Source organism: Lipophrys pholis (assembly GCF_963383615.2).
Source record: "Lipophrys pholis genome assembly, chromosome: 21".
Classification (NCBI taxonomy): domain Eukaryota; kingdom Metazoa; phylum Chordata; class Actinopteri; order Blenniiformes; family Blenniidae; genus Lipophrys; species Lipophrys pholis.
Genome location: NC_137649.1, coordinates 10365369 through 10389811, shown reverse-complemented (window position 1 = coordinate 10389811; position 24443 = coordinate 10365369). Strand labels below are relative to the sequence as shown.

The 24443-nt window shown below is 40.8% G+C and overlaps 3 protein-coding genes across 4 annotated transcripts; 1 reads left to right on the top strand and 2 right to left on the bottom strand.

The window, feature by feature from the left end:
- Nucleotides 1–1482: 1482 nt before the first annotated feature.
- Nucleotides 1483–8954, top strand: rd3 (retinal degeneration 3, GUCY2D regulator). The gene is made up of 3 exons (XM_080490294.1): nucleotides 1483–1716; nucleotides 3593–3906; nucleotides 7198–8954. Exons 2-3 carry the CDS (start codon nucleotides 3617–3619, stop codon nucleotides 7562–7564), a joined length of 657 nt encoding a protein of 218 aa, XP_080346420.1. The 5' UTR covers nucleotides 1483–1716; nucleotides 3593–3616; the 3' UTR covers nucleotides 7565–8954.
- Nucleotides 8170–12039, bottom strand: LOC308126140 (uncharacterized protein). Of its 2 annotated transcripts, none has more exons than XM_080490295.1 (7): nucleotides 11853–12039; nucleotides 11504–11576; nucleotides 10262–10435; nucleotides 10074–10132; nucleotides 9895–9984; nucleotides 9639–9728; nucleotides 8170–9559 (listed from the first exon to the last, which is right to left on the bottom strand). In XM_080490295.1, exons 1-7 carry the CDS (start codon nucleotides 11853–11855, stop codon nucleotides 9509–9511), a joined length of 540 nt encoding a protein of 179 aa, XP_080346421.1. In that variant the 5' UTR covers nucleotides 11856–12039; the 3' UTR covers nucleotides 8170–9508. The 2 variants fall into 2 exon arrangements, with proteins under 2 accessions (XP_080346421.1, XP_080346422.1); XM_080490296.1 differs by having other exon boundaries at nucleotides 9895–9981.
- A 1938-nt stretch (nucleotides 12040–13977) lies between these two features.
- On the bottom strand, nucleotides 13978–17334 carry myct1a (myc target 1a). The gene is made up of 2 exons (XM_080491242.1): nucleotides 17010–17334; nucleotides 13978–16216 (listed from the first exon to the last, which is right to left on the bottom strand). The coding sequence occupies exons 1-2, from the start codon at nucleotides 17062–17064 to the stop codon at nucleotides 15669–15671; spliced, it is 603 nt and encodes a 200-aa protein (XP_080347368.1). The 5' UTR covers nucleotides 17065–17334; the 3' UTR covers nucleotides 13978–15668.
- Nucleotides 17335–24443: the final 7109 nt, after the last annotated feature.

The window sequence follows — 24443 nt, the reverse complement described above, 5'->3', positions numbered from 1 at the left end:
AGAAAGAAATGGCAAATATATTTTATTTAATACTGACAGCTCTACTCAACACTGCTCAACTGGATTGTTCATCACTTGGCAATGGAAAAGTTCCCCTTTGTATTAATTGTTTTTTTCTCTCCAACATGTCTATTCTGAATCTGAATGTGCCCAGGTTCCTCTGGGTACTCCGGTTTCCTCCCACAGTCTGATGAATTGTGTTTTATTGCTATGAAAAGTGGAATTTGAAACTGAAATGTGAATTGAACCTTTGCTCCACATCATGTGTCCATATGCATCATTTCAAATATTTGACCCGATGGAAGAATATGAGGCCTTATGGGAGTTTCTTCATAGTGAGAAGACCATAGTTTGGTTCTGGGTCAGGAATTATTCTGTGGAGTTTGTATGTTCTTCCAGTATGTGTAGAGTTGTCTCCATCCATCCAAAGGCTTGATGTCTTAAATGCTCCTCAGTGTGTTAGTGTCTGATGATCAGTTCAGGTTGTGACCAGCTCCAGCCTGATTTCAGTCAGATTTTTGGTGTATTATTAAATTGTAGGAGATGCACAGTCAATTTAAATATAGTATCAGTTTTTTTTTACTTTGAAAACCACATCAGATAACATTCCCTCGGGATGAATATCAAACTACTGGATGGTTCTGCAGAGTTCAGAGTTCAACCAGCCGAGTGTAAAACTGGAGCGGAGGAGGAGGGGTGATGGTGCAGTGGTGGTCTGAGGAGGATTTTAAAGTTGTGAACATGTGCTGAAGGAAAGTCATCAGAGGTTAGTTGCTCACACCGACACACCGAGTAAAGCAACAGACCTTGATATCCACCTACACAACAGCTGCACATCCAGACTCTCTCTCTCTCTCTCTCTCTCTCTCTCTCTCTCTCTCTCTCTCTCTCTCTCTCTCTCTCTCTCTCGCTGCTTCCCCATCTGCATCACACACACACACACACACACACACACACACACACACACACACACACACACACACACACACACACACACACACACACACACACACACTTCCTCCTGGAATTAGCACATTTCCAGCCCTCCTGTAATTTATGCAGGGCTGCTGTGAGGCAGGGACACTCATTATCCGCAGGAAGTTAATTTACACCAGATGACCCCCTCGCAGGCCCCGTGTGCTCAGACGTGTGTGGCGCAGCTCACAGTTTAACTGAGCTGTCATCGGTGCATGTTGAGCCCACACTACGCTCACCCCCGTCCTCCAAACAACACTCTTTGATTTATCTCCCTCTTCTCCATCTTGCTGCTCAGCCCACTCGGTCCTCTTTATCTGCCTCTTCATCGCTCTCTAGCTCCCTTTCAGCTGATGGAGCTTATTGTGGACAAATAGGCTTAGAGGCGTCTCTATGGCAACGGCGAATCGTAAAAAGCCACATAAGCACTTCATCAGGGGCAGTGATCCAATGCCTCCCATCGGAGATGGTGCCCCCAACCTCCTGCAACAAGTAAAGACAGGCCAGAGGCTCCTGGGAGGAGGAGGAGGAGGAGGAGGAGGAGGAGGAGGGATGGGAAAGGGAGGTGGAGATAATACTGTGAGAGGAAAGAGAGAGGGAGAGAGAGCATTTCTCTTCTCCGGCTGCTTCTCATTCACTCAGTGCTCTTTCTACCTTTCTGCTTGGAAGGACTTTTGTAATTGCGCTCTGGAGAGATAGCGTTTCCTGTGAAGCCCAAAACAAACTTAAAGGAAGCGAGAGGTAAGAAAAGATCCGATTTATTCAAAATATACTATAAATGAAACTGGTTGGAAAAGGAAATGCATGCTTTAAAAAAAAAAAATCCTAAGAGTTGTCATTACCAGCATCACGTTATAACATTATAATGTAATTTGATTATAAATCTTAGCAGTAATAGGAAAAATGGGTTAATAAACTAATCCAAGGTATATAGTACATCCCTTCCTGCTGTGATCTGCGTCATCCAAGAGAAATTCAGGTAAGAAAATAGCAGACCAATTTAAAATGTAAAAAGAAGTGTTCGTTGTGGAAAAATAAACAAAAACAGAATATTGAGGGCAACAGGTTAAGGGCAAAAATATTTTACACAGGTGCATGTAGACAATCTAAACTCTGACGGAGCCTTTCAATATGAGATTGACATTTCCTAATCTAGTCTTAAAAAATAAATCAGCTGCATTCTTACACAAATTGATTTACCGTACTTATTTAAAACAAACAAACTCCACTAAGACACAGACTGAAAGATAGGAAGGATTTGAACTTTTTAAAAGCCTGTTTGGTTGTCTCCAGAGGAAAGATCACATCTGATCTCACTCTGTCGCTCTGTGTGAAACCTTGTTCCCTTCACATTGTTAATCCAAGCGGCAACAGCAACATAACATCCCACTTCACTGCAGTCAAGGAGCCTGAAGTGTGCTGCAGCTATTTGGAGGACAACATGGACACATGGTTACTGTACCAGCCAACTAAAATAACCCAATGAAGAAAATATAAAGGGACAAGATGTGAAATGTGTACTAACCTAGTGGGTTTGGATGTAAAAATAATGTAAACGTGGATAGCAGTTAATTGTACTTAAGTATGATTAGAAATACATGCAACAAGTACCCAAAATATGACTTGATTACAGCAATGTGAGTATTTGTAATGTCTTACACAGAAAAGAGGAAAAAGTCCATCATGAGGACTGAATTGACAAAGATAATAATTTGAAATGTTTTTCCCAGCGAATTATTCTATATTAGGGATTATTTTATAAACAAGCATTTCATTTAATAGCATATTTTTCAGAGAAAATATTAATCGTGGCTTATCAGAGCTTCATGAAATTCAATGAAGTATTGAACCTGTCTACAACAACAACAACTGTGTGGTCCTGCTGGCACATAAAAAAAAAAAAAAGAAATCTCATATTTTTAGAGCTACAATCAAAATGTGCTTAGAAATAAATAAACTACAAATGAAGTAATCGCCACCACTTTAATAGAGGTTGCTTTATTAAAATACAACCAAGAAGCAGCAAATCTCCATATCTAAACAGCACAGTAATGATAATCCCTAAATCAATCTTTACATTTAAATTCATACTCAATACATGAATCATTGTCCTGCTCTGTGGTGTTTCTTCCACCCTTTCATCTTCTCCTTCCTCCCCCCAAAAAACCTTCACAACACTCATTATGGACCCTGAATGCAGCATCTGTAGTGAATGTGACACCTGTGCAACAAAGAGCAGATGGTGGATAAGATCTGGGGCGTCATTATTTCTTTTACTAATGTGTCTAAATGCTGAGTGCAGCTCAGAGTAAAGACAAATTATGCAAAAAGAGTAGATTTGTATGTTGGTTTGCTAAATAGATCATTAAAAGTTGGGGGAGAACATTGAGTACTCTTGTCATATTGAGCATTTTAAGACCACGATAGGAAATCACTATATCGCTTTACAGTACTGGCATGCATGAATTTCACTTGAAAACATAAAAACACGACACAAAAACTGGATCTGGATGCATTTTCTTGTCAGTCCCCAGTCCCTCTCGTTCTGAAATGGAATAATTTGAGCAAAGGTTTGAACCTCTTGGCTGTAATCAGTGTGATAACTCTGCCTCATCAGGAGACGCCGAGGGAGGACGGGGTCATGGCCTCCTGGTTCAGCTGGAATGAGCCTTATTACCGGAGCCCCCGCAGGGACCCGGCCGACGTGGTCACCGACACGCTGATGGTGGAGTTCAGCTGGCAGCTGAAGGAGGCGGAGAGGCAGCAGAGGGAGCGGGAGAACGAGTACCGTCGCCTGAAGACCGGGGTGGACTACAGCTGGCTGGCCAGCACGCCTCGGGCCTCCTACAGCATCAGCACCGGGGAGAGGCTGGGCCTGGAGGACCTCTCCTCCAAGGTGCCTCCGTCCTGCTGTGGCCTGGTCATACTCAAGTAAGGAGAGCAAAGCCAACCAATCAGCAATCTTTCAATACATCCAGAATGGATGATGTGTTCAACGTATTGATAGTTTGAAAAAAGGTTAACCTCAGCTAGTTTGTTATTTCTGCCTTCAATTTGTGTATATGTGAATATTCAATTGTTTATTGGTTAGACGTTTACAGGGGGGAAAAAATCACTTTGTGTTTGAGTTCTTGACTGATGAAATATGGTTCTAATGGTTTATCCATTTTTTTATACGTTGCAAAACGTTTCAATCCATTGATTCTTTCCTAGAGATGCGTTATGTTTATATAACCCTTTTCAAAATAGCCATCGTGTTAAATCATCATACAAACAATAACTCAACATGCAGTGTCGTGGAGTAAAAAAGTAAAAGAGTGGATCTTATTTGATGGTATTAAAAGATGTCATCTCAACAATTTGTTGAGATGACATCAAATTCGAAGTTCATTCACTGATCTGTGACGCTTCAACATCCGAAAAACATAAATGTTTTATTTTTTTTTTTTCATTCCAACACGTCTGGAATGATCCTCTAGTTACCAAGGAAGATTTAAGAAATGTTTAACTCAGCTCAGGATGTCTAAAGTCATAAAGTTAGGATGAAACTTTGCTTAAAAAAGACACCAACAACAAAACTAATGTGAAATTGGAACTTTATTTGTGGTTTGTGGCGTGTCGCGGCCTAATGCTTTATTAACAGCTCAATCAGAGACACGCTTGTTCTTCTTTTCATGTTGAACTTTTATTGAGTCTTTTTATATACACAATATATTCAGTGTAGATGCAGTGAGCTGGAATCTTGTCTTAGCTTCTTCAACAAAGCAGCTAAATACTGTTGCTTTGAATAATAAGATGATGATAACTGAAGACTGACCGCCAAAGACTGGCAATGACTTTGAGCAGCAAGTTTGTTAAAAAATCTTACATCTGAAAACAAGTTGTTGATCATTCTCACTGCAGGGTAAAAAGCAAGAACCATCCTGATATTTAATTTAATGATTCTAAATTCCAATACAGTACTATTAGCAGCACAAATCAGATCTCTGAATCAAGGTAATAACATTTGTTGTATCACAGCAATATACTGTGAACATTTAAAGGGTTTAATAACTTGATTCTTTATAATATAGTTCAAACTTGTGGTCGTCGTGATCAGCTACAACAATTGAATTGTTCAGTCAGGCAGACTGATCAGCAGAGCGACACGCCTCCCGTCACCTCACACACACACACACACACACACACACACACGCACACACGCACACACGCACACACACGAGTCATGTAAGGCGCCTCGTCCTTTAATCTGCGGCGGGGACATCCTGAGCTCGCCTCAGCATCTGTTCAGAGAAAGCTGCCGAGGCCTCGGGCGTCTCGTTAGAGTTGGACAGTGTTAATAAGAGAGAACAGAAAGGTGCTAAATGCTGAATGGAAGTCACAAACACAACGGGGACTGAGTGGAGCATGTTTCTGTGATTTTAATTATCTGCTTGTCGGCACAGACCTCAGCTGTCAGACTCCCTGCAGAGTGTAATTAATTTAGACTATCAGTCATGCTCAAGATAAATTAGACTGATCAGTTTTTTAATTGTTTTTTTGGTAATCATCATCATCATCATCATCATCATCATCATCATCATCATCATCATCATCATCATCATTATTGATATTATTATTATTATTATTATTATTATTATTATTATTATTATTATTATTATTATTATTATTATTATTATTATCAACATCCACAATATGACTGTTTAACATGCTAAAGATAACATGAATAATGAAGAAACAAAATGTTGATAATAAACAATAAGTTTTTGATCTATTCTTTGATCTTTGATCAATCAGAAATTGTTATTCTTGTCATTTGAAAAAAAAGAAAACCTGCTTGTTAATTGTTTTACCACACCAGAATATATTAATCGCAAAATATCCCACGAGGAGCCACTCTGTTTTTGGCTTTAGCTGATTTTGATTTACATCTCTGAAGAATTTTGCACACAGTTGAAGAAAATAGCTGGAAAAAGTGGTGGTCAGACCATAGTTTCGCTTTCAAACTATATGTATACGACTTCAAATGTTGAGTTTTTATATCACCAAAGAAGTGTAAACTAATACAAAATAATGGCATTACTACAACACTATGAAGTATTACTATTCCCTTAATAACGTGTTTCCATTTGAACAGAAGGAAGAAAATAAACTAACACAATCTAATACACACGCAAAGGTTGAACTCAAAACATCCACAAACAATGTGCTGTGGGCTGGCACGTGCAATAGAGGACAATCATCAGTTAACTGGAGGGACTTACTTAATAACAAGCTGATATAAACAGTCTATTTTGAGATTTCTTAAAGCCACAGGCTCCTCTTGGGAGGAGGTCGGGGCGTTATAATCATTAAGTGATCAGAGGCATGAAACCCGGGGTTGTTCTGTGAAGGGTAAATGATGAGCAACAGTTTTAAATTGTGTAGAATTATTATAAACTGGAAATGTTAAATAGCTGATAAGTGTTGTTAATGGTTGTGTAGAATGAAATGTTAGATTTTTGCAATCAAAAAAGAGAAAAAAGATTAATAACAAAGTTATTTAAAGTAAATTTTCTTCTGATTATACCCTCGGACTCATTTATCCTCCTCTGGTCCCACTGGTCTTCCTTTCCTCCTCTTGCCATGTCCAACATGAGCTGTTCCTCGAATGCACTTATTCCTCTTCATTCTGCTCACCGGTGAAAACCTCAACTCCTCCAGTTCAACCTTTTCAGAAAGCACGGCTGCGGTGTGGTTTTTGACCTTTTCTCTCGGCGGAGCCGGGACACATCACTCCCGACGGTCGTCTCCCTCCGGTCCTCTGCCTCTACTTTCTTACTCACCTTTTTCATACTTTACACAGTTTTTATTGGTTGATCCCGTGTATTTTAAACTCCCGTCTCTTTGCTACTTCCAATCTGTACAGCCTCACTTTACTGTTAAGAGACGACTGCATCAGTTATTAGTGTCTTCTTTTCAAATTAATTGCACTTGAAGACATATATACAAATACTGCACAAAACAAAGGATGAACCAAAGATCTGTCGTTCTACTAATAAAAGTTCTAATGGTGCTAAATGTTAATTGATGCTCATGAAAACACAAATTACAACTGAATGTAGAAGTTGCAACTTTAAATGTAACTGTGGGTGAAGTTGTGACCCTAAATTGCCCACAGGCGGCTTCTATAGTGTTGCCACGCACACGACTCTTAAGACGACCTGTGCTCTCTCCCCTCAGGTTCAGGGAGGTCATGCAGGCCAACGAGCCCGAGGTGAGCGAGGTGTCCGGTCTCTTCCGCTCCGTCCTCCTGGAGGCCCTGGACCATCTGAAAGAGGAGGAGGAGGCGCAGCAGCTCAGCCGCCAGTGGAACAACAAACGTGCCATGAGCCTGTCCCTCATGAACTTCAGGTCGCGCATCAAGATCAACCCGTTTGGGAGCACGGTGGGCCTGACGTCTGCGGCGGCCGAGGGGACGGGGCTGAGTGACCTCAAGACGGTGTCGGAGGACGTGGAGAAAGGGATGGACAGAGAGGAGAGGTCGCAGAGGGTGTGGAGCGTGCCCGACTTCAGATACAAAGGAGCCGACGGCAGTAAGGTTGTCTGATGTGTTGAGAGGACGGATGTCGGTGATGAACGCTGATCTCCAGGACTGCAGTGTTGGTCAGTCTGCACCGAGGGGGAATCCTCCCCCGCTGCTCAGCACATGATCCTGCTCTGAACCTTCTGGTGTGAGAGGGTGATGCCGAGTGTATTTTGATCCTCCAGACTGTGGACAGTTTACCAGCACCCGAACTGAATTCAGTTTCGCATGAGATCCTGTTTTGTAGAGATTTGAGAGCACCGAGGGCTTTTCAGTCAACTTTTATAGGAATATTGATGTAATTTCAATGCTTTCTTGTTGCGGGAGAGAATATTTATCAGAACAGACAATGCAAAAATAACAACAACAAAAAAACCCCACCAGTCAAATGAAAACTGAATGTTGCGAATGATATTTCAGTTTCAGTCCTACAAAGAGAAACTGTTCAAATATTTCAAGTGAACGTCAATCAGTGGTGAGTAATGCTTTTCCCTTTGACAGCATAGAAAGACTCGGCATCGCAATCCAACATCCAAGGTCACAGAGCTTTCTTCCTCCTGTCAGCTCTACTCTAAAGGATGGGCTTCAAAATGTCGGAAAAAATAAGAAAAGCCACAAAAAAAACTGTTGAATGTTGCCACATCTTCTCAAAGTAAAATATTTATGGTTTAATTTCTGTGTATTTTCCATTTGTCACATGTCAACACTCAACAGCACACAACAGGTTTGATTCATCTTCCACGTAAAGCTTCTATACGGTTTGATACGTGGGAACAAACAGTAGTTGTATTATATTTTCTGTTAGTTAAATGACAGATATATTAACAGTATTCAAAGGGAAAAAAAATAACCAATAATCATGATCAAATCTAACTTTAAAAAAAAAAAAAAAAAAAAACTGTTAAAACTTCTTTACAAACTAAAGACATTGCGGAAACTAAAAGAGACATCAATCTAATAACCGACAGGATGTTTTGCAATAAAAAAAGACAACTCAGAAGAATTTTGAGAGGAAGATTACTGATACGTGGAAAAAAAAAAAAAAAAGAGGGAGCTGAGAATTCTCATTGCTGACTGAAGTCTACTGGCAAACAAACAAAGATTCAGATTGTTATAATGGATGATTTTAAAATCCACTCTAACAATCCAAGTGAGAAGTGTTAAGGAATTTCTGAGCAGCCTGGAATATACTGGACTTTTCAAACATGGAACAAATTCAACACGTTTCAATAAACAAAAGGTTTCATTTTATTACCTTTATCTTAATAAAGCTTTGACTTTATTTATTATGCCTTTTTTTTTAAAGATCAAGTGCAGTTGGATCTAAATAAGAACAACAGATCGAAACCAGGATATAACTTTTGTCAAAACTCGAGTGTCTCTCTATACGTGTGTATAAAAGCATCAGAATGTGTCGTCTGTTTCCATCTCTTAGCTGGACGCTCAAATTAGTGAACAGATCGAGAGTGAAATCAATTACTCATATTTCTACTTCATGTAACACGAGTGTGAACACATCCACAACTGCTGGAGTTGCATGGTGGTTCGTGCTCGACAAATTTTTGGTTTGTTTTTTTTTCTTTTTTCTTTTTTAAACACGACCTGATGGATGGACTTTACATTCCCAGCAGCCACAAACCAAGTTAAGAAGACGCTCCTGGATGGCAGGTCTCAAAAAATTCATTTACATCTGTCTAACTCGGCACAGACAAACTCTGTTAACAGAAATAACAGACCACCTGCACGACAGCACAGTGGAAACAGAGCCAGGAGTCTGAAGAGATCCCACTTTGATTGCAGAGATGCTTCCGTCCAGCTCAGTGCTGCCCCTTTGTGGCAATAAGAGTCATATTCATCATTAAAAACAAAAGAAACAACCCCCCCGCCCCAACATTTCAGTTTGTTCTCCTGAAATGCCAATATCTGTTCACATGTCCACTCCAACCAGGACGGGCGTCTGCAGCAGCGTCACAGGGTGGAGTTCAAGAAGTCCAGAAGTTCTGCTCGATTCTTGTCCCTCTGTGATCAAATAAAACAAACGTCAGCAAAGTCAAAGGAAATCCCCTTAACAAGCTCCTCCCAACGACAAGCCTTTTACCTGCTTGTCTTTCTTTGACTTCTTCACTTTCATCTTTATCTTCTTCCCTGAAATCATGCTGTATTTGCCTTTTTTTCTGTCTTTCAAGTACTAGAAGAAAAAAATTATTTTTTTAAAGGGGAAAGATTACAAAGAAAAAGATTTTGACAAGCAGTATTACAAAATTTGTCCTGATGGCAAAGTGTATCTTCTACAGCCCGTTCACCCACGACTGGGTCCTCCTACAAGAACATCATCATCCTGAAAGTGTGGTTACCTTGGAGATCTGTACAGGTCCAGCGTTGTCCTCTTCTCCTTTTGATTTCTTGTCTTTTTTACGTTTATGACGCTTCTCTTTCTTCCCCTTCTAGTTAAAAAAAAACCCGTCAGATTTACTTTATGTGACAAACAATAATAAAAACTGGAAAACAAATAACTGAAAGAATGAAAAATTACCTTTTTGCTTTTCTCCTTTTTCCGTTTCTTGGACTGCTTTCTGGATTTACTGCGAGAGTCTAAGAATACAAAAACAACAACAAACTAAAATCCTTTTTAACTGTAATGTTGAGAAGAAGCCTAATAGGAAAAAGCAGTCAGACCAGCGGATAAACGCAACATATTCCAGACTTTATTTGTACTCTTACCACTACTGCTAGAGCTACTTCGACTGCAGCTGGAAGAGCGTGATGATCCGGAAGAGGGGGACGACGATGCCGACGTCGAAGACGAAGACGACGCTGAAGAAGATGACGACGAACTGGAGGACGACGACGAAGAAGATCTGCTACGGCTTCGTTTCCGCTTCCTTTTTTCCCGTCCTGAGAAGGCGGGAAAATACAAAGTCAAATCAAAGTACAGTTTGGATTAATTGTGTGTCAGGCTCACATTATGTAAACACAGCTGGAAGAGACAAACAATTACATTTACACTGCGGCATGTACATTTTGTAAGAATATAAAAGGCGCCCGTCTACTTTGATGGGCAATGTCAGGGAGTTAGAGAATAATAATCTACCAATACAGTATTTGATCAGAGTTTATTCACAGGATTTCTAATTTCCTTCATTCCAATTTATTGAATGGATGACCGAAGCTACATGAAGCTATTTTGTCAGTAAATTGTGAAAACGCTGGCATCATAGGATGAATTTCTAGATCATTTATTAATCTTTATAGAAAAGAAGAAAAAAAAAACACTTTCCAGGAAACTAGTAATAAGTAAATATAACAATTTAGCAAGAATATAACTTCGGGAATTATTCTATGAGGTCAACAATACAAAACTATAAGAAACCAGAGGCTGTTTGCATGAACTGCAAAGTCCATAAAGACTCAAAGCAACAATTTTGAGAACAACTTTATTGCATCAATATGGAGGGCAGGACACACCTGGACAGGTCACCAGTCCATCACAGGACAGACAACCACACACACTCATATTATCGCTCTCACACACACACACACACACACACACACACACACACACACACACACACACACACACACACACACACACACACACACACACACACACACACACACACACACACACACACACACACACACACACAATGTAGGATCACCAATTATTCCCATAAGCATGTCTTTGGACTGCAGGAGGAAACTGGAGTACCCAGAGAAAACCCATGCACACACAGGGAGAACATGCAAACCTGCCACCTTGAATTTATCCTCTGTGTTGATGATTAATATAACCCTACTGACACTTCACCTGCTTTTTGTCTTCACTATGATTGCTCTCTGTTTAGACTTAAATTACACTTATTGAGAACTTGGTAACTACGTGAGAAGGGGTCGATTTACAAAGTAATATGGCCGCTGTGAGCTGAGACAGTCAAGAGAAGCAGCAGGTGTGGGGAGTCTTGCCTGTGCTCCTCGACCTCCTCCTGTCGTCTGACCTGGAGCTGGAGCTGGACACCCTGCACTCCCCCTTGGTGGACTGCACAAACACACAGACACTTCATGTTCAAGAGGACGAGCCGCACACAGTTAAACCTGCTCCAACCTCCTGGAAAAGACGACTGTGTACAATTAAACCCAAATAATTGGTTTACAACAGGCTTCCCGGAATATCCCTCCTTTGTTTTACTTTCAGGCTTGTTGTTTACAGAACCTCGCCATCGGGACTTTCAGTACCAGAGCGGGGTTTAAGATGCAACTGAAACCTAATTTACTAAACAACAAACGCGGGAAATGAATATATATCCGCACTCACCATAACGAGGGCAGATTAGAGTCAATACCACGGATATATACTAACACTGCATTCACCGGAAATCAGTAAATTGTCTTTTTATTCGCCGTTCTCTTCAGTAAGTTAGCATTAACTGACAATGTAAGGAGACATTTTGGATCCCATGATGCAAAGCGGCCCACTTCAGACACAAACTAACAGCGACTCCAGTGGTCATCATGCGGTACGACAACTGCGGTGGACACCAGCTCAAAGCGCCCCTATCGGTCATGACGTGGAACCACAACTATGGTTCACAGCAACTCACAGCGCTCCCAGCGGTCATTGTTCGGTACAACAATTGCGGTCTACACCAGCTCACATCGCCCCCAAGTGGTCACCACATGATAAAACGCAAAGAACTCTGATTAAAATGAAACACTCAAGTTTGTCGCGATTATTTCATTGAGTGACATTCAGATTCTTAGAGTGGTGATGCACAGACATATTTTGAGCTGTCTTGAGTTTATTAACACCATTTAACACCCGTTCCTTATAGAAACAAATGTATGAACTGATGCACAGGTCAATAATATTGTGTACCTCTATTAAACACACCCAACGGCTTCATGCTATTTGTCTTATTAATTCATAATTGATTCAGGCTTTTTATTGTTTTCATCAACACGATTTTCTTTCAAATGCTTGATTGTGTCTCTGAAAAAGAAAATTAAAAAAAGATGTCATTATTATTTGTACATATACACGTGCGCGCGCACACATGCGAACACATTCACCAGGAGCGCGCGTCAGAAAACACGTGGTGTCAAAAATAAGTACGGGCGTCGAGAAAACGCCTTTGTCGGTAATAAACACCTACTGACCATTGCTTTCACGGCAAAAAAAAGTATTTATAGTCCCTGGTAATAACTGAGAATAAAGTTGCGTCAGTTTCAAGCTCAGTCTGTAAGATTTGATGATCCTGAAGATAACAAGCAGAAAGAACAACTGAGATCAAATACTAACATCAGCAGCACAGCTCTGATAAAGGTAAGACAACTTTTGCCAAGTTTCCCAAAAGTGTAACCAGTTCATTTAAAAAAACGCAGTGGCCTTACAGTAACCACAGCTGATAATGTAGGTAGTCATAATAAACACATTTGAACCTGGGATCAATTGATGTAACTGCTATCGACTGTATTACTGGGTTGATTTCAAGGTAAAATATATCAAATGCATGCATGTTTGAATTTAGAGACGTACGATTAACCCTTCCCATCCAATCAGCTGTTCTAAATCTCATTATCCTTGTCATAGATGTGCTCAGTCACTATTTGACCCTCTGGTAGTGAAGACTTTTTGTTTCCTATCTCTGCTGTTTACACTACTAAATCACCAAATACATTTAAATTGGTTTGCAGGCTGCAATGTTAAGGTACCATCACAAAATACAAAAACTACACATTTTGTACTTCTGTAAAAATGTAAAAAAGATTCTAGGGTACATTTAAGAGCAAGTACTTTCTCAATTTTACCTAATAAGTTATAGTTTTGTGAGAGAACAAAAGTACAAAAGTAAAAAAAGTTTGTCACTATAGAGGCTTTCTTCTGAGTAATAACAGAATTTAAAACAAATATTTTTTATGAATAAGATGTTCTGTTCTGATAGTTTTCAATAAAACATTAATAATAAGTAGATATTTATATTTTGTTACCTCTACTTTGTGGTTCTATTCGAGAGATGAAGTTTTCTGATGAAGGATTTTACAACAACTCTTTATCTGCGATTTGTAGCTTCTCCGCCAAACGGATGTAACTCATGTAATAGGATATTTTGTTTTTACTGTCAAGATGGCGGGGACCCACCACTGCCCTTTGCCTGTCTGAAGCTTCCTGTAGGGGACTGGTTCCCCCATCAGGAAACGGCAGTCAGACTGGTCATAAAAATACAAACTATGGTCTTAAACAGGATGAACGGACGGACGTCTACATTATGAGAAGCAGTCCAAACCCACAAACATCCAACGAACGCAAAAATCAGTGTATTATGTTCACGGGTGGAGGTGTTTCTGACTGACGTCAGGCTGCAGTTTTGTGGCGATGCTACGGACACTGCGTCGCTCGCGCAAGTAAACACCCTCCAGACTCGTTACAAACCACAAGCTCTGCATGTAAAACCTTTGAGTCTTGCTTTTATTGCATTAACTTAAGAGCAGAGTTCAGTTAATTACATTCAAACACAACCAGAGGTGGTAAAAAAAAATACAATCTTCACTCAAGTACAGATACTTGTGTTAAAGAAAGAAGGTAAACGTAGAAGTATTAGTTTAGGTTCTGTATACTTAGCAAACAGCAATCAGATTCAAGAAAAGTATAAAAATCCAAGGACAAAGTCTTTTTTTACTCAAGCAGTTTTTCTTCTTGGAAGCAACATCAAGTACTTCTATTAAAGGCCTCGTGTTCTGATGGGAATTTGCTCCGTCATCTATATTCTAAGATTTTTGTGGTTTGTAGCGTTCCCTTTTACATTTCTCCGTGTCTTGTATTTTCATCTCGCCATATCTTTTATGATTTTGGTCTTTTCACATTGGTTCCTCGTGAAATGCACCGACTCGTACACCAGTGTTGTGTTTCCGAGGTGAACTGAAGTAAATCTTTATGTTTGAAAGGCACATCGTATCAAAAACATCTGATGGAGCTCACACACAAACTGAAAGAAGTACTTAAGGAAAAGCTTTTCTTTTAAACTAGTATAAAAGTACAAATTTTTGTGTCAAAAGGAAAAAAAAAGTTGTTAGAAAAATAAATACTGAAGCACCCCAAACCTCTACCAAAGTAAAGCAGAGAGTACTTTTTACATATTAGAAGTTATCCCAAATGCCCACATGTTTGTGTTTTGTTCACACTTTCACATACACACACAATACTGATCTGAATGACACAAACTTACATATTCCTTCAAATCAGGTTGATTCAATATGATCTTTAACATAGTTTTGCATGTATGCCCAGTTGGCACATGTGCAATTTGTCATTTCACATACTTCACACTTAAAAATAAAAAAAATCATTTCATGCAATCCGAGTCAAACACATGGATAATCTTTCTTTGTCTTAGGTGTAGAAAGCCTCATTCAACTGTAATTAAATACTGGTAGCTTATGAAAAGAATGTTTTCTGCTCATATTATAAGAAACTATAATGCCACTTTTTAAATCCCTGCTCTGTCTAATAGTTCATACACCAAACAGCCATAATATTAAAGCCTAATATTGTTCAGGTGACAAAACACCCCTGACCCCTCAAGGCAAAGCTTCTTCTAGACCTCTGAAGGAGGGTTCTGGTATCAAGCACCAAGATGTTTGCAGTAGATCCTTAGGTCCTAGAAGTTACGAGGCGGGGCCTCCATGACCCTGTTGACCGTTCGCTGCCTTTTCCCTCCTTGGTCTGCTTTCGACTGACCACAGCGGACCTTGCTGACCCCACAAGTGCTGCAGTTTTGTAGATGTGTGACCTAGTAATCTCGCTATCACGGTCTTGATCAAACTGACTCTAATCTCTAAACTTGACCATTTCTTTTACTTCTAACGCACCAACTTTGAGGACAAAGTATCGGCTGGCTGACTAATAAGAGCCACTGAAAAAGGTTATCAGTGTTACTGAGTTCAGTGGTCTTAATGTTATGGCTGAAAAGTGTACGTGTCAGTTTATGCTAAGAGACATGCTATATGATGCTTTTTAATGCTTTGGTGTCGAGGATGACAAAGAGTTGCTCTTCACCCGCCTTGCTTGCTCCACCAAAGTCCACCTCATGTCATTCAGTCTGTCTGGATATCCGTTAGTGACTTTTAGTTCTCATCAGGTACAAGTTTCCTGATAGGCTCTAATGATGCTCTCATAGGCTGGAGGTGGGGTCTGCGTGGCGTGAAATCCCCTCAACCCGTTGTTCCCCCAAAACGACTCCGGTCTGGGCGGTGTGGCAGCTGGCTGGGCTGCAGACTGAGCGGATCCCGTCGACATGGTCAGAGTTGGAGTCCGAGGCAGCGTGGTTTGGCTCCCCTCCTCCGCCTCTCTGGCGATCTGGCTGCACTGGAGGAGTGGGTGGAAGGTGGAGGTCCTGAAGCTGGACTTGTGCCCCAGCGGGTCGAGGTGATCAGGCGAGGACGTCTGCCGGTGGAAACTGAAGGCGGCGCTGACGAGGCTGTTGTTGCTCCGTCGATCGTAGCTGCTGTTCCGATTGAAGCCCGGACGGTGGCGGGACGAGACGTGCGAGTGGTGAGGTGGGCGACGGGTGATGCGGGCGGAGCCCGCTCTACGCCGGGACATCCAGGTCAGGAGAACGTAGACCAGGGCACCCAGGAGGAGGCCCACCGCCATGGACACACAGAAGGCGATTATAAGAGGGACTGTGGAAAAGAAACATGCATCAGAAAAGATGTGTAGTTTTATGTCGCTGGAAGCAAATGTTACATTATTTTTGTTTTCAGTTTTTTTTGGGATAATAGCTTTGCACATGCAACAGTTCCTAATTGCACCTAATGCCTCGGTCTTTCCTGGGAATGGGAGGAATTTGTCTTTGGTCTTTTTTATTGCTGAAAACATTTGCTTGGAGCAACTCCGGGTGACTCCCGACAAGTTAATTACACTTTGATGTCTATTAAGTTCAAGTCTTTTTAAAAACAACAATCAAACTCATTTTTATTCGGCATCACTTCCTAGCTGTTTTCTTTTTTTCTTTGGAGGCAGTAACGCCAACAAAAGCATGCTCCAGAGAAGAGAGAGAATGCAGCGGATAAGACAAATCCCGCTGGACGTCGTCCAGGGAAAACAAATCAGTTTCCTTTCAATAGCGTTACGTGTTTAAAAAGCTGAATGCACTATGTTCCTGACCCACATTTCCACATGGGTTTATTTTTTTCACAAATTGTAGGAAAGTAGAAAGCAGATGGTGGTCAAATGTCATCTGGAAAGGGCATTTGGAAAAAGTGAGAAAAAAATGTGACAAAAAAATAAAAAATCAACGAGCAGTTAAAAAAAGTTAAAGTTAGTACTGTTTGATTCAAGTCGGCTTTCGTAATCTATCTTTTCCAGGCACAGTTAAAAGTTAAATTCCTCACAGAACAACATCAGCAGTCAGAGCAACCACATGAAAAAGACCAGCTGAAGAAAGAAAGAAAAAAACCCCCAAAAAAACCTCACCGGCATCAAAAGACTGAAGCATTTCCAGAAAGAGACTCGTGTTGTTTTCAGCCATAACTTTATCTGCTCTGTCAGAGGGGAAGAAGTGCGACGGATACTCCGTTCAGCCTCTTCTTCTTTCTTCTGTCAGCTCTCGCCTGTCCCTCGTTCCTTCTGATGGGTTTTCCTGTCTCTTCGCCTCGTCTCTTTCCTGTTCTCCGACTTTCCCCCTCTCTCCTCCCTCGCTCACTTTCTCTGTCAGAATGTCAGCCTCCCTCAGAGAGAGAGAGACCCGGCCCAGAGGCGCACGGCGCTGGCGGCTCCCTCTGGCAGTCATCTTGTTTATGGAAGCGGAAAAACTACACTGTCACATTTCCTGCTTTTCTGCTTGAAATTAGCAGCAGGAGTGGCTTATCTATCCAGGACAGAGATCCTGGAGGTGGAGAGGCAGGGTGTTTCTGTAATCATTTCCTCTCCCATCATTTCCTCCAGGTTGACTAATGTGAAAATGTGTCACGGCGGCAGTGTAGGAGTCGGTCCTCCGGCTTTCACCAGGGGGAAAGACCGCCACTCACGTTCATCTTCCTTCTCAGAAATAATAAATATTTCAGCCTTTCATTCCATTCTTCCTCCACCACAGAGACCGCGGTTTCCCCCGTTGGCGTCCTCAGCAGTCGCCACTCTCAAAGTCCCCAGCTGGAGGTGATGGTGGCAGCTTGGCGAGTGGTTGCGATGTTATGTTGCGATACAGAAAGTTTGACAACGTGAATGCGCGTCCAGCGGCCTGTGACTGCGTGGATATTTGCCTGATTTCCAGCGTCTTTGTTAGGAATCTCCGTCTTTCCACAGCGTCTGCCAGGCCTGCGGTGCCTGAGCTGAACGTCTGGTCCTTTCTGGAGACCCAGTAAAAACATTGCAGTTTGATTAGATAGAAAAGCAACACAGCGAGTCTTTTAGAGGCACTTTTGGGGTAATGGGGTTTCTCTTCGAGCCAAATATGGATACAGAGAATTAAAAAAAAAAAGAAGCTCCTTGTGGTACTTATTTCTGGTCGAACACTCATTGTTTTAATCAACTCTAAACCAAATCTGCGAGGTCATCAGTGGAGTCAGAACGAAGGACACGAGCAGTCAAAGTGGTATGCAGCTGATGTAGACCAGCTCCTTCCCCCCCCTCCTCTTTGCACCGTTATTATGAGGGACTTGATCCTACAGAACATCAGCAATAATCAAGTTCTCTGTGATCGAAAAATGGTACGATTTCCAGTCAAATCTCAGCGGGAGGCTTGTATTTCATAAAGCGAGAAATTCTTTCTCTCTTCTCGGCCAGCTTCCTCGCTGGCCGAGAAGAGAGAGGGAATCGACTGGCCACAGGACGAACTTCCTGTAATTGTTGACTCTGCTATTAAATCTGTCCAAAATAACCAGCAAACACGGTGCAAATGGCATGTGTGGCCATTGTGTTGAGAAATCAGGGGATAAGGGGACATCTGTTCATAGGTGGAGGAATGTGTTTGAGCCGAGCAGCTGAAGGCAACGCTTCTCAAAGCTTTTATATTGCATAGCACCTGAGGAAATGTTGAGCTCTCAGAACATTATATGAATAACCAGAAAATACAGTAGCGGAGGCTTGACCGACAGGAGAGAGTTTACTTCTTATATGAGGATTGTTTGTTAATATTATTTGTCCACTATAACAATACAATATGAAGTCGTAACATTATAATGACTTTAAACTCATCTAAAGCTGTAGCAAGCATGATAACATCATCTATAACAGCTTTGTTTTAGGTTTACTATTAGTTTTGTTCTCTCTTTTCATAAAAATAGATGAAACCTCAACAATGTAAAATCAGAAAACCACTAATCTTAACATTAGAAAAGTGACAAAATCCCCCTTTTTAGTCTTTGTCACTGTTTTTACATTCGAGACCAAGAACATCCTGTTAGGCTTCAGTCAGACCTTCAGTTATTTCTCTCATCCCTGAAATTACAATTATAAAGTATATGAAAGGAGAAAATATTTGGAGAGGATCTGTTTTTTAAATTAGCAGCTTATGACACGTCGGTCCAGGACCATCTTGATGTTTAGAGCTCTGCTATCCATAAGTTAATCCTCCCAAACAGAGACGAAAGCCGACACTGCGTCTCACTTCAAATTCCTGCTTGTCCAGAAGAGGGAGTCATCCACCATCTTATCTGAGCCTCAGATAGCAGTTCAACTACCTCCCATGCCTCCTTGGTCTAGGTTAAAAATATATCTTAACAGTGTAGCTGGATATTGATTTATATGGATAATTCACGGGTACAAAATGTAATATTTTTGTTTGCATTGTAAAACAGTATCAGAAATTAAACAGCAGTCCTCGTATCATTTCCAATACATTTTGCGACGTTTTATTCACAAGATCTTCTTATTTTGTATATTAATGTGTCTCTATTACGTGTTTCTATATTCTGGACATTATAACTACTTGAAATGACTTATTCTTAATGATTAATTGTGTTTCTGCTGAGATAATCACACTGTTATGAGAGCACAAACAGTCATTCTATAGTAATGAGTAATAGCTGGCTGTCATATAAAGCAGCAATATTTAAAGACTAATCAGTAATTTCTTATTCTTTATGACCTGGAAAAGCCAATAGCGTCTCCATTCAGTGTTTCTCTCTCAGCAGCATCGACTCATAATCAGGTAAACAAGCTTAGTAATATTGAGTGCTTCAAAATGTAATGACATTTTAATATACTGTTAATTATAGAAACATTTTTGAGTCTGTCCTAAAGTTTAATGTGTTATTATTCACCTATCATTTTTATGTTCAATTAAAAGTTCCACCTCTTTGTAAGTAAAATAAAAAAGCTTTTTGTTAAAGCCTTATCTACACAAATATATATTTTTTTCAGCTTTCCCTGGGAAAAACTCATAGTACGTGCACATGAATAAGATTGCCAAACTGTGTTTCTCTCTTTGCTTCTATGTTGATTTTGACATGTGGGTCGTCGGCGAACTTTGTAATGGGATTTTAGAAAAGTGCTGACTGTGTCTGAAAAGAGATTACCACACCGGCGGTCTTGGTCTGGACTTTCTGCCCGTGCAATGATTAGATAAGAGAACAGATCTGAAAAGGGACAGTCTTGAGCATCTGTTGGAGGACTTCCTATTGTCCAGCATGCTTTGTCTCTGCTCTCCGCTGCAGCGTTTGTCTGCTGTCTATTTTGCTGAATGTGTTTGGTCCAGCGAGACTGAGCAGTAGAGGTCACCTCGAGCCGAGCTGCGTGAAAATGTCGGAATCAGCAGTCTCCTCCCGCTGCCAAGCAGCTGGCCAATTCAAGTAAATCCCACAACATTTCAATGCAGGGGCACGGTTGCATTCGCTGCTGCTGATTTAGTGGATGCCGAAGGAAAAAAAAGGTTTGCCTTTGCTGTGGCAGATACAACTGGATAAGCCTGTAATTTGGAAATCTCTCTCAAGCATATGCCATATTTTGTCTGCTACCTTGAATTGGGATGTGACTGTTAAGAAACTTGGCTTAGGAATTGACTTGGTGGTGAGCTTTGCCAGTATAACGCCACCAACCCTGTAGTTATGTTGTGGGAATGAGAGGTTTTAATGTTCCGCAACTCCCCAAATCCCAATCTTTCCTCTTCTCTGCACACTATTTTGCTGAGCGTGGTATTCTGAAACACTCTGGTTACTCACAGCAGACATAAGGTGCACAGCGGCAAAAGACTGTTGAGGCAACGCAAACATGGAGTAAAGTGGACGCACAGGTTTTGAAGGCCACTTGTGAAGTTTCTCTAAATCAGCCTCATTAATCTCTGCCAGTCCCTCACCAGACCGGAGAAAATCTGCAGTCAGTTATTGTGTAATGTCTTTAATGTTTTTCATGTCCACTCCTTTGTCTGTCTTTATTGAATGGTGTTGTGGCCAGAGCGGTGCAGCTCTTATTTCAGCTCTTCCAAGGGCTCTCTTGAGATGATGATGAAAGGACTCGTCTAATGGGATTACACATCGCGATAAGTGCTCAGAGCCCGGTGCTTCATCACACCTCTCTTCTGCATTTCAAAGAGTGGCATTGATCTGTTGTGGGGGAGCATCGTTTGGATGTTGTGTTTCAAAAAGAAGCTTTATTGTCACACTTTTGCTTTTTAATGGATTGTTTGCATCAACAGCTTAAGTTGAGATGCATTTTGAAATAATTCATTGTTCAACAACAACTGGAACTGAGTTGCTTTACAATATGAGTTTGTTTTGATGCTGTGCAGGACTTAATTTGTGAAATGCAACAAATACCTTGAATTTTATAGAAATAAAAGAAGCTGTCAAATCCTTAACTTCATAAAGGAAGAAAAGTTGCATGTTTTATTTATCACAGCACTTATGCAAACATTGACTTCCATGCATATATTGTATATTTTTTTTACAGGAATTAGGTTGATTATTGATATTCTTTGGAATAATGTCTTTAAACATAATATATTTATAAAAAAGTGAAAGCAAATCAGCTGTGTCGCTTGCATGAAGTGCAGGCTGGGCATTGCCCAGGTCCAGAATAAAAATACACATCAATGTTCATTTTAGGACAGATGGAAGAGACTAGATAATATAACCATCAACCAATATCTGAGACCAAAAAAAGAAGATAATTGAAAAATAATGAGCCTAACTTGACACACATTTACATTTGTATTTTTTTTTCTTATGTATTTTTAACAGTCAAGACAATTAAAGCTCGATTTATACAACATCATTAAATTACAGTAACAACTGTCATTCTAAATATCCACCCTTTGGACATATATTTAAAGCTGTATCTCTGCATACTTGTATTGATATATAAAATCTTAACATTTATTTCTCACATATTTTTTATATGCATTTCCATTCATTCTGTTTATTTCCTTTGCTCATGTTGTCGCATGTTTTCCATTGTCTCCAGGTTTCAGTCTTTGAATTCATTTTCTCTCTACTTTATTAGCAATTTTACATTTCGTTTTAGAACTATGCCATTTTTGACATTTAAAAAAAAAAAAAGACCTCCATATATTTTCATTAGTTTTACAGAATATTAATTAGTTAATCTGAGAGCAACACAGTGGCGTAGCAGTTAGTGGTTTGCATGTTCTTTAAATACATACACCGATTTTTGTGGCATAGTTTTGTCCAAAAACATACATATTATGCTAAATGTTGTTTTTCTATTGCTCCTGGGTCTGAACATGTTGATCTGTCTTTCTATATTTGCTCTGGGATGGACTGATAAGCTGTGCAGGACCCCATGACTCTGAGTGGGATAAAGCAGTATAGAAGAGAGGTGGATAGATGAATCTCCCAATGTGCCACAGCTTGTCAGAACAAACTAATGCAGCATCTGCCTTGATCTTCATTTTCTTTCGCTATTTCAAACCAGTAAGGTGTTTATTTTTATGTTAAAATCAGGTCATATTTTTTATGATGGATTGTTGCTTTTTAGATTAAACATTGCCTTGCATCTTAAATAGAATTTTTTGATTTTGCAACTAATATTTTTTTCCCCTTTCTTCTTTATTTTTTTTATTTTTTAGCACACTTTCTTCTATCACTTGTTGTGGAGAGAGCACAGATGAGAGAAGCTCTGTCAAGATGCAAATGCATGACTCTGATTTGGACAGCAGGTGGCAGTGCATACAGAGCAGGAAGCTCTCTTGGCTGCAGAAGTGAATGGCTCAGGCATGGGAGGGGGGGTCCTCTAAGATGTTCTGTGCACACACACACAGCCATACACACTCGCTTGCATACACATACAGTATGCACTTACATCATCGATATCAGGGGAGGAGCTTTTCTGAGTGCGAGGATTGCAGCCCGCTACTGTAACAGGGATGACCATTGAGAGAAACGCAGCAACATGGACATGGACCGGTCTTAATACCATGCAGGCAGTGTGAAGACACTGAACTGCTGCAGCCTGGGCTGTGTCCCATTCAGAGGAGGAGAGTCCTGCCAGGGTGACGAACAGGAACTGGAACGTGACTTTGGTGACCTCAGGACTGCAGCATGGCATCACCCAAGCGCTATGGACACTCTGCTCGGGATATTGCCGATGTGATGCAAAGGCTTCAAGGTAGGTGTAAAATGCTTACTCACTCATCCTGCTCCAAGTTGGTTTGCAGTATTTTTAGAGGTGACCCAGTGCTCCGCATGACACAGCATGCCAGAATAAAAGAACACTTACTGATACTGTATCGTATGCATTTTTCTGCTGCCTCACCTTGTTGCAATGATTGGCATTGCTGTATGGTTGTGGAATTCAAGTTGACAGTGCTGGGAAGGACATCAGTGACTGAGATATGCAATGTCACAGCGCGCAGTGTGCCGGTGCAGAGGAATTTAAGGTTACAGTCAGGTATTTATGTATTTGGCATTCAGCTACTATCAGCACTGTGCAATTTCTTTTCCTTTCTGTGGATTCTTTTGCATCTGATGCAGAATAAGTATGAGGATGAAGCTGTTAATCTGTGCATAGGAGTAAACCTTCACCAGCTGTGTGGGAATAAACAACATGAAATGGTTTTTGACTTCATCAGTTTCTTGTTCATCAATGTGTGTACTATCTGCGCTTGCGTCCGCATGCCTGCTGCTCTGGCCTTGGGTATACTGAGAGCTTGTGCACACAGTACAGTACAGTGAGTACATGTGTGTGCACTATAACATAGAAAGGGAAGTAGACAAGACCAACACTAATCCCCAGAGAAGCTGACAAGATGAAGTCGAGTCCTCTCTCTTGACTCGGCTATAGCTGCAGTTCTTATTCTCAATATAGAAAGTTGGCCCTTCATACTACTGTGTAGAAGTACTGTGGCTATAAAACATGAATAACAAGAACAGTTTTTTTTTTGTTTTTCTTTAAGCTTCTGGTAAATTCTTCATATGATCTTTCCTCTAACTTTTCTCACATTTGTATTTATAGCAGTCGTCAGCATTTATTTAGGCTCACTGCACATCACCTATTGTTGGTGTGTTCCGTTTTTAATTGTAGCCCTCTCTCTCACTGTGACCAGATCACCTGTCCCCGACTGATAGGATCAGATTGATGACGTTCGCAAAGTAGCAGGAAAGTCAGGTGACACTGGAGCTCAGATCCAATATGGCTGCTGCCTGTGTGGCTTCCGAGGTGGCAGCTTCTGCAAAAGCTGAGAGCAGCATCAGCAGCCACGTGGCTCCTCTGCATCACTGTGTGCAGGTGTAGATGCACTCTTTGAATCCCAAATGTACACTGATTGATCTAATTTTAGAAGCCTCCCCCGGAGCCGTCTGAACTGCGCACAGACAGATTGTTGCACATACATAATCAGGGAGCATTAAGCAATTTGTCACGATGCAGTGGAGATACATTGTTTTATTATTTCTGTAAGAAGGCACAGTTCACTTCTCACAAATGGGAACGATCATCATTGAGGAAAGACCCATG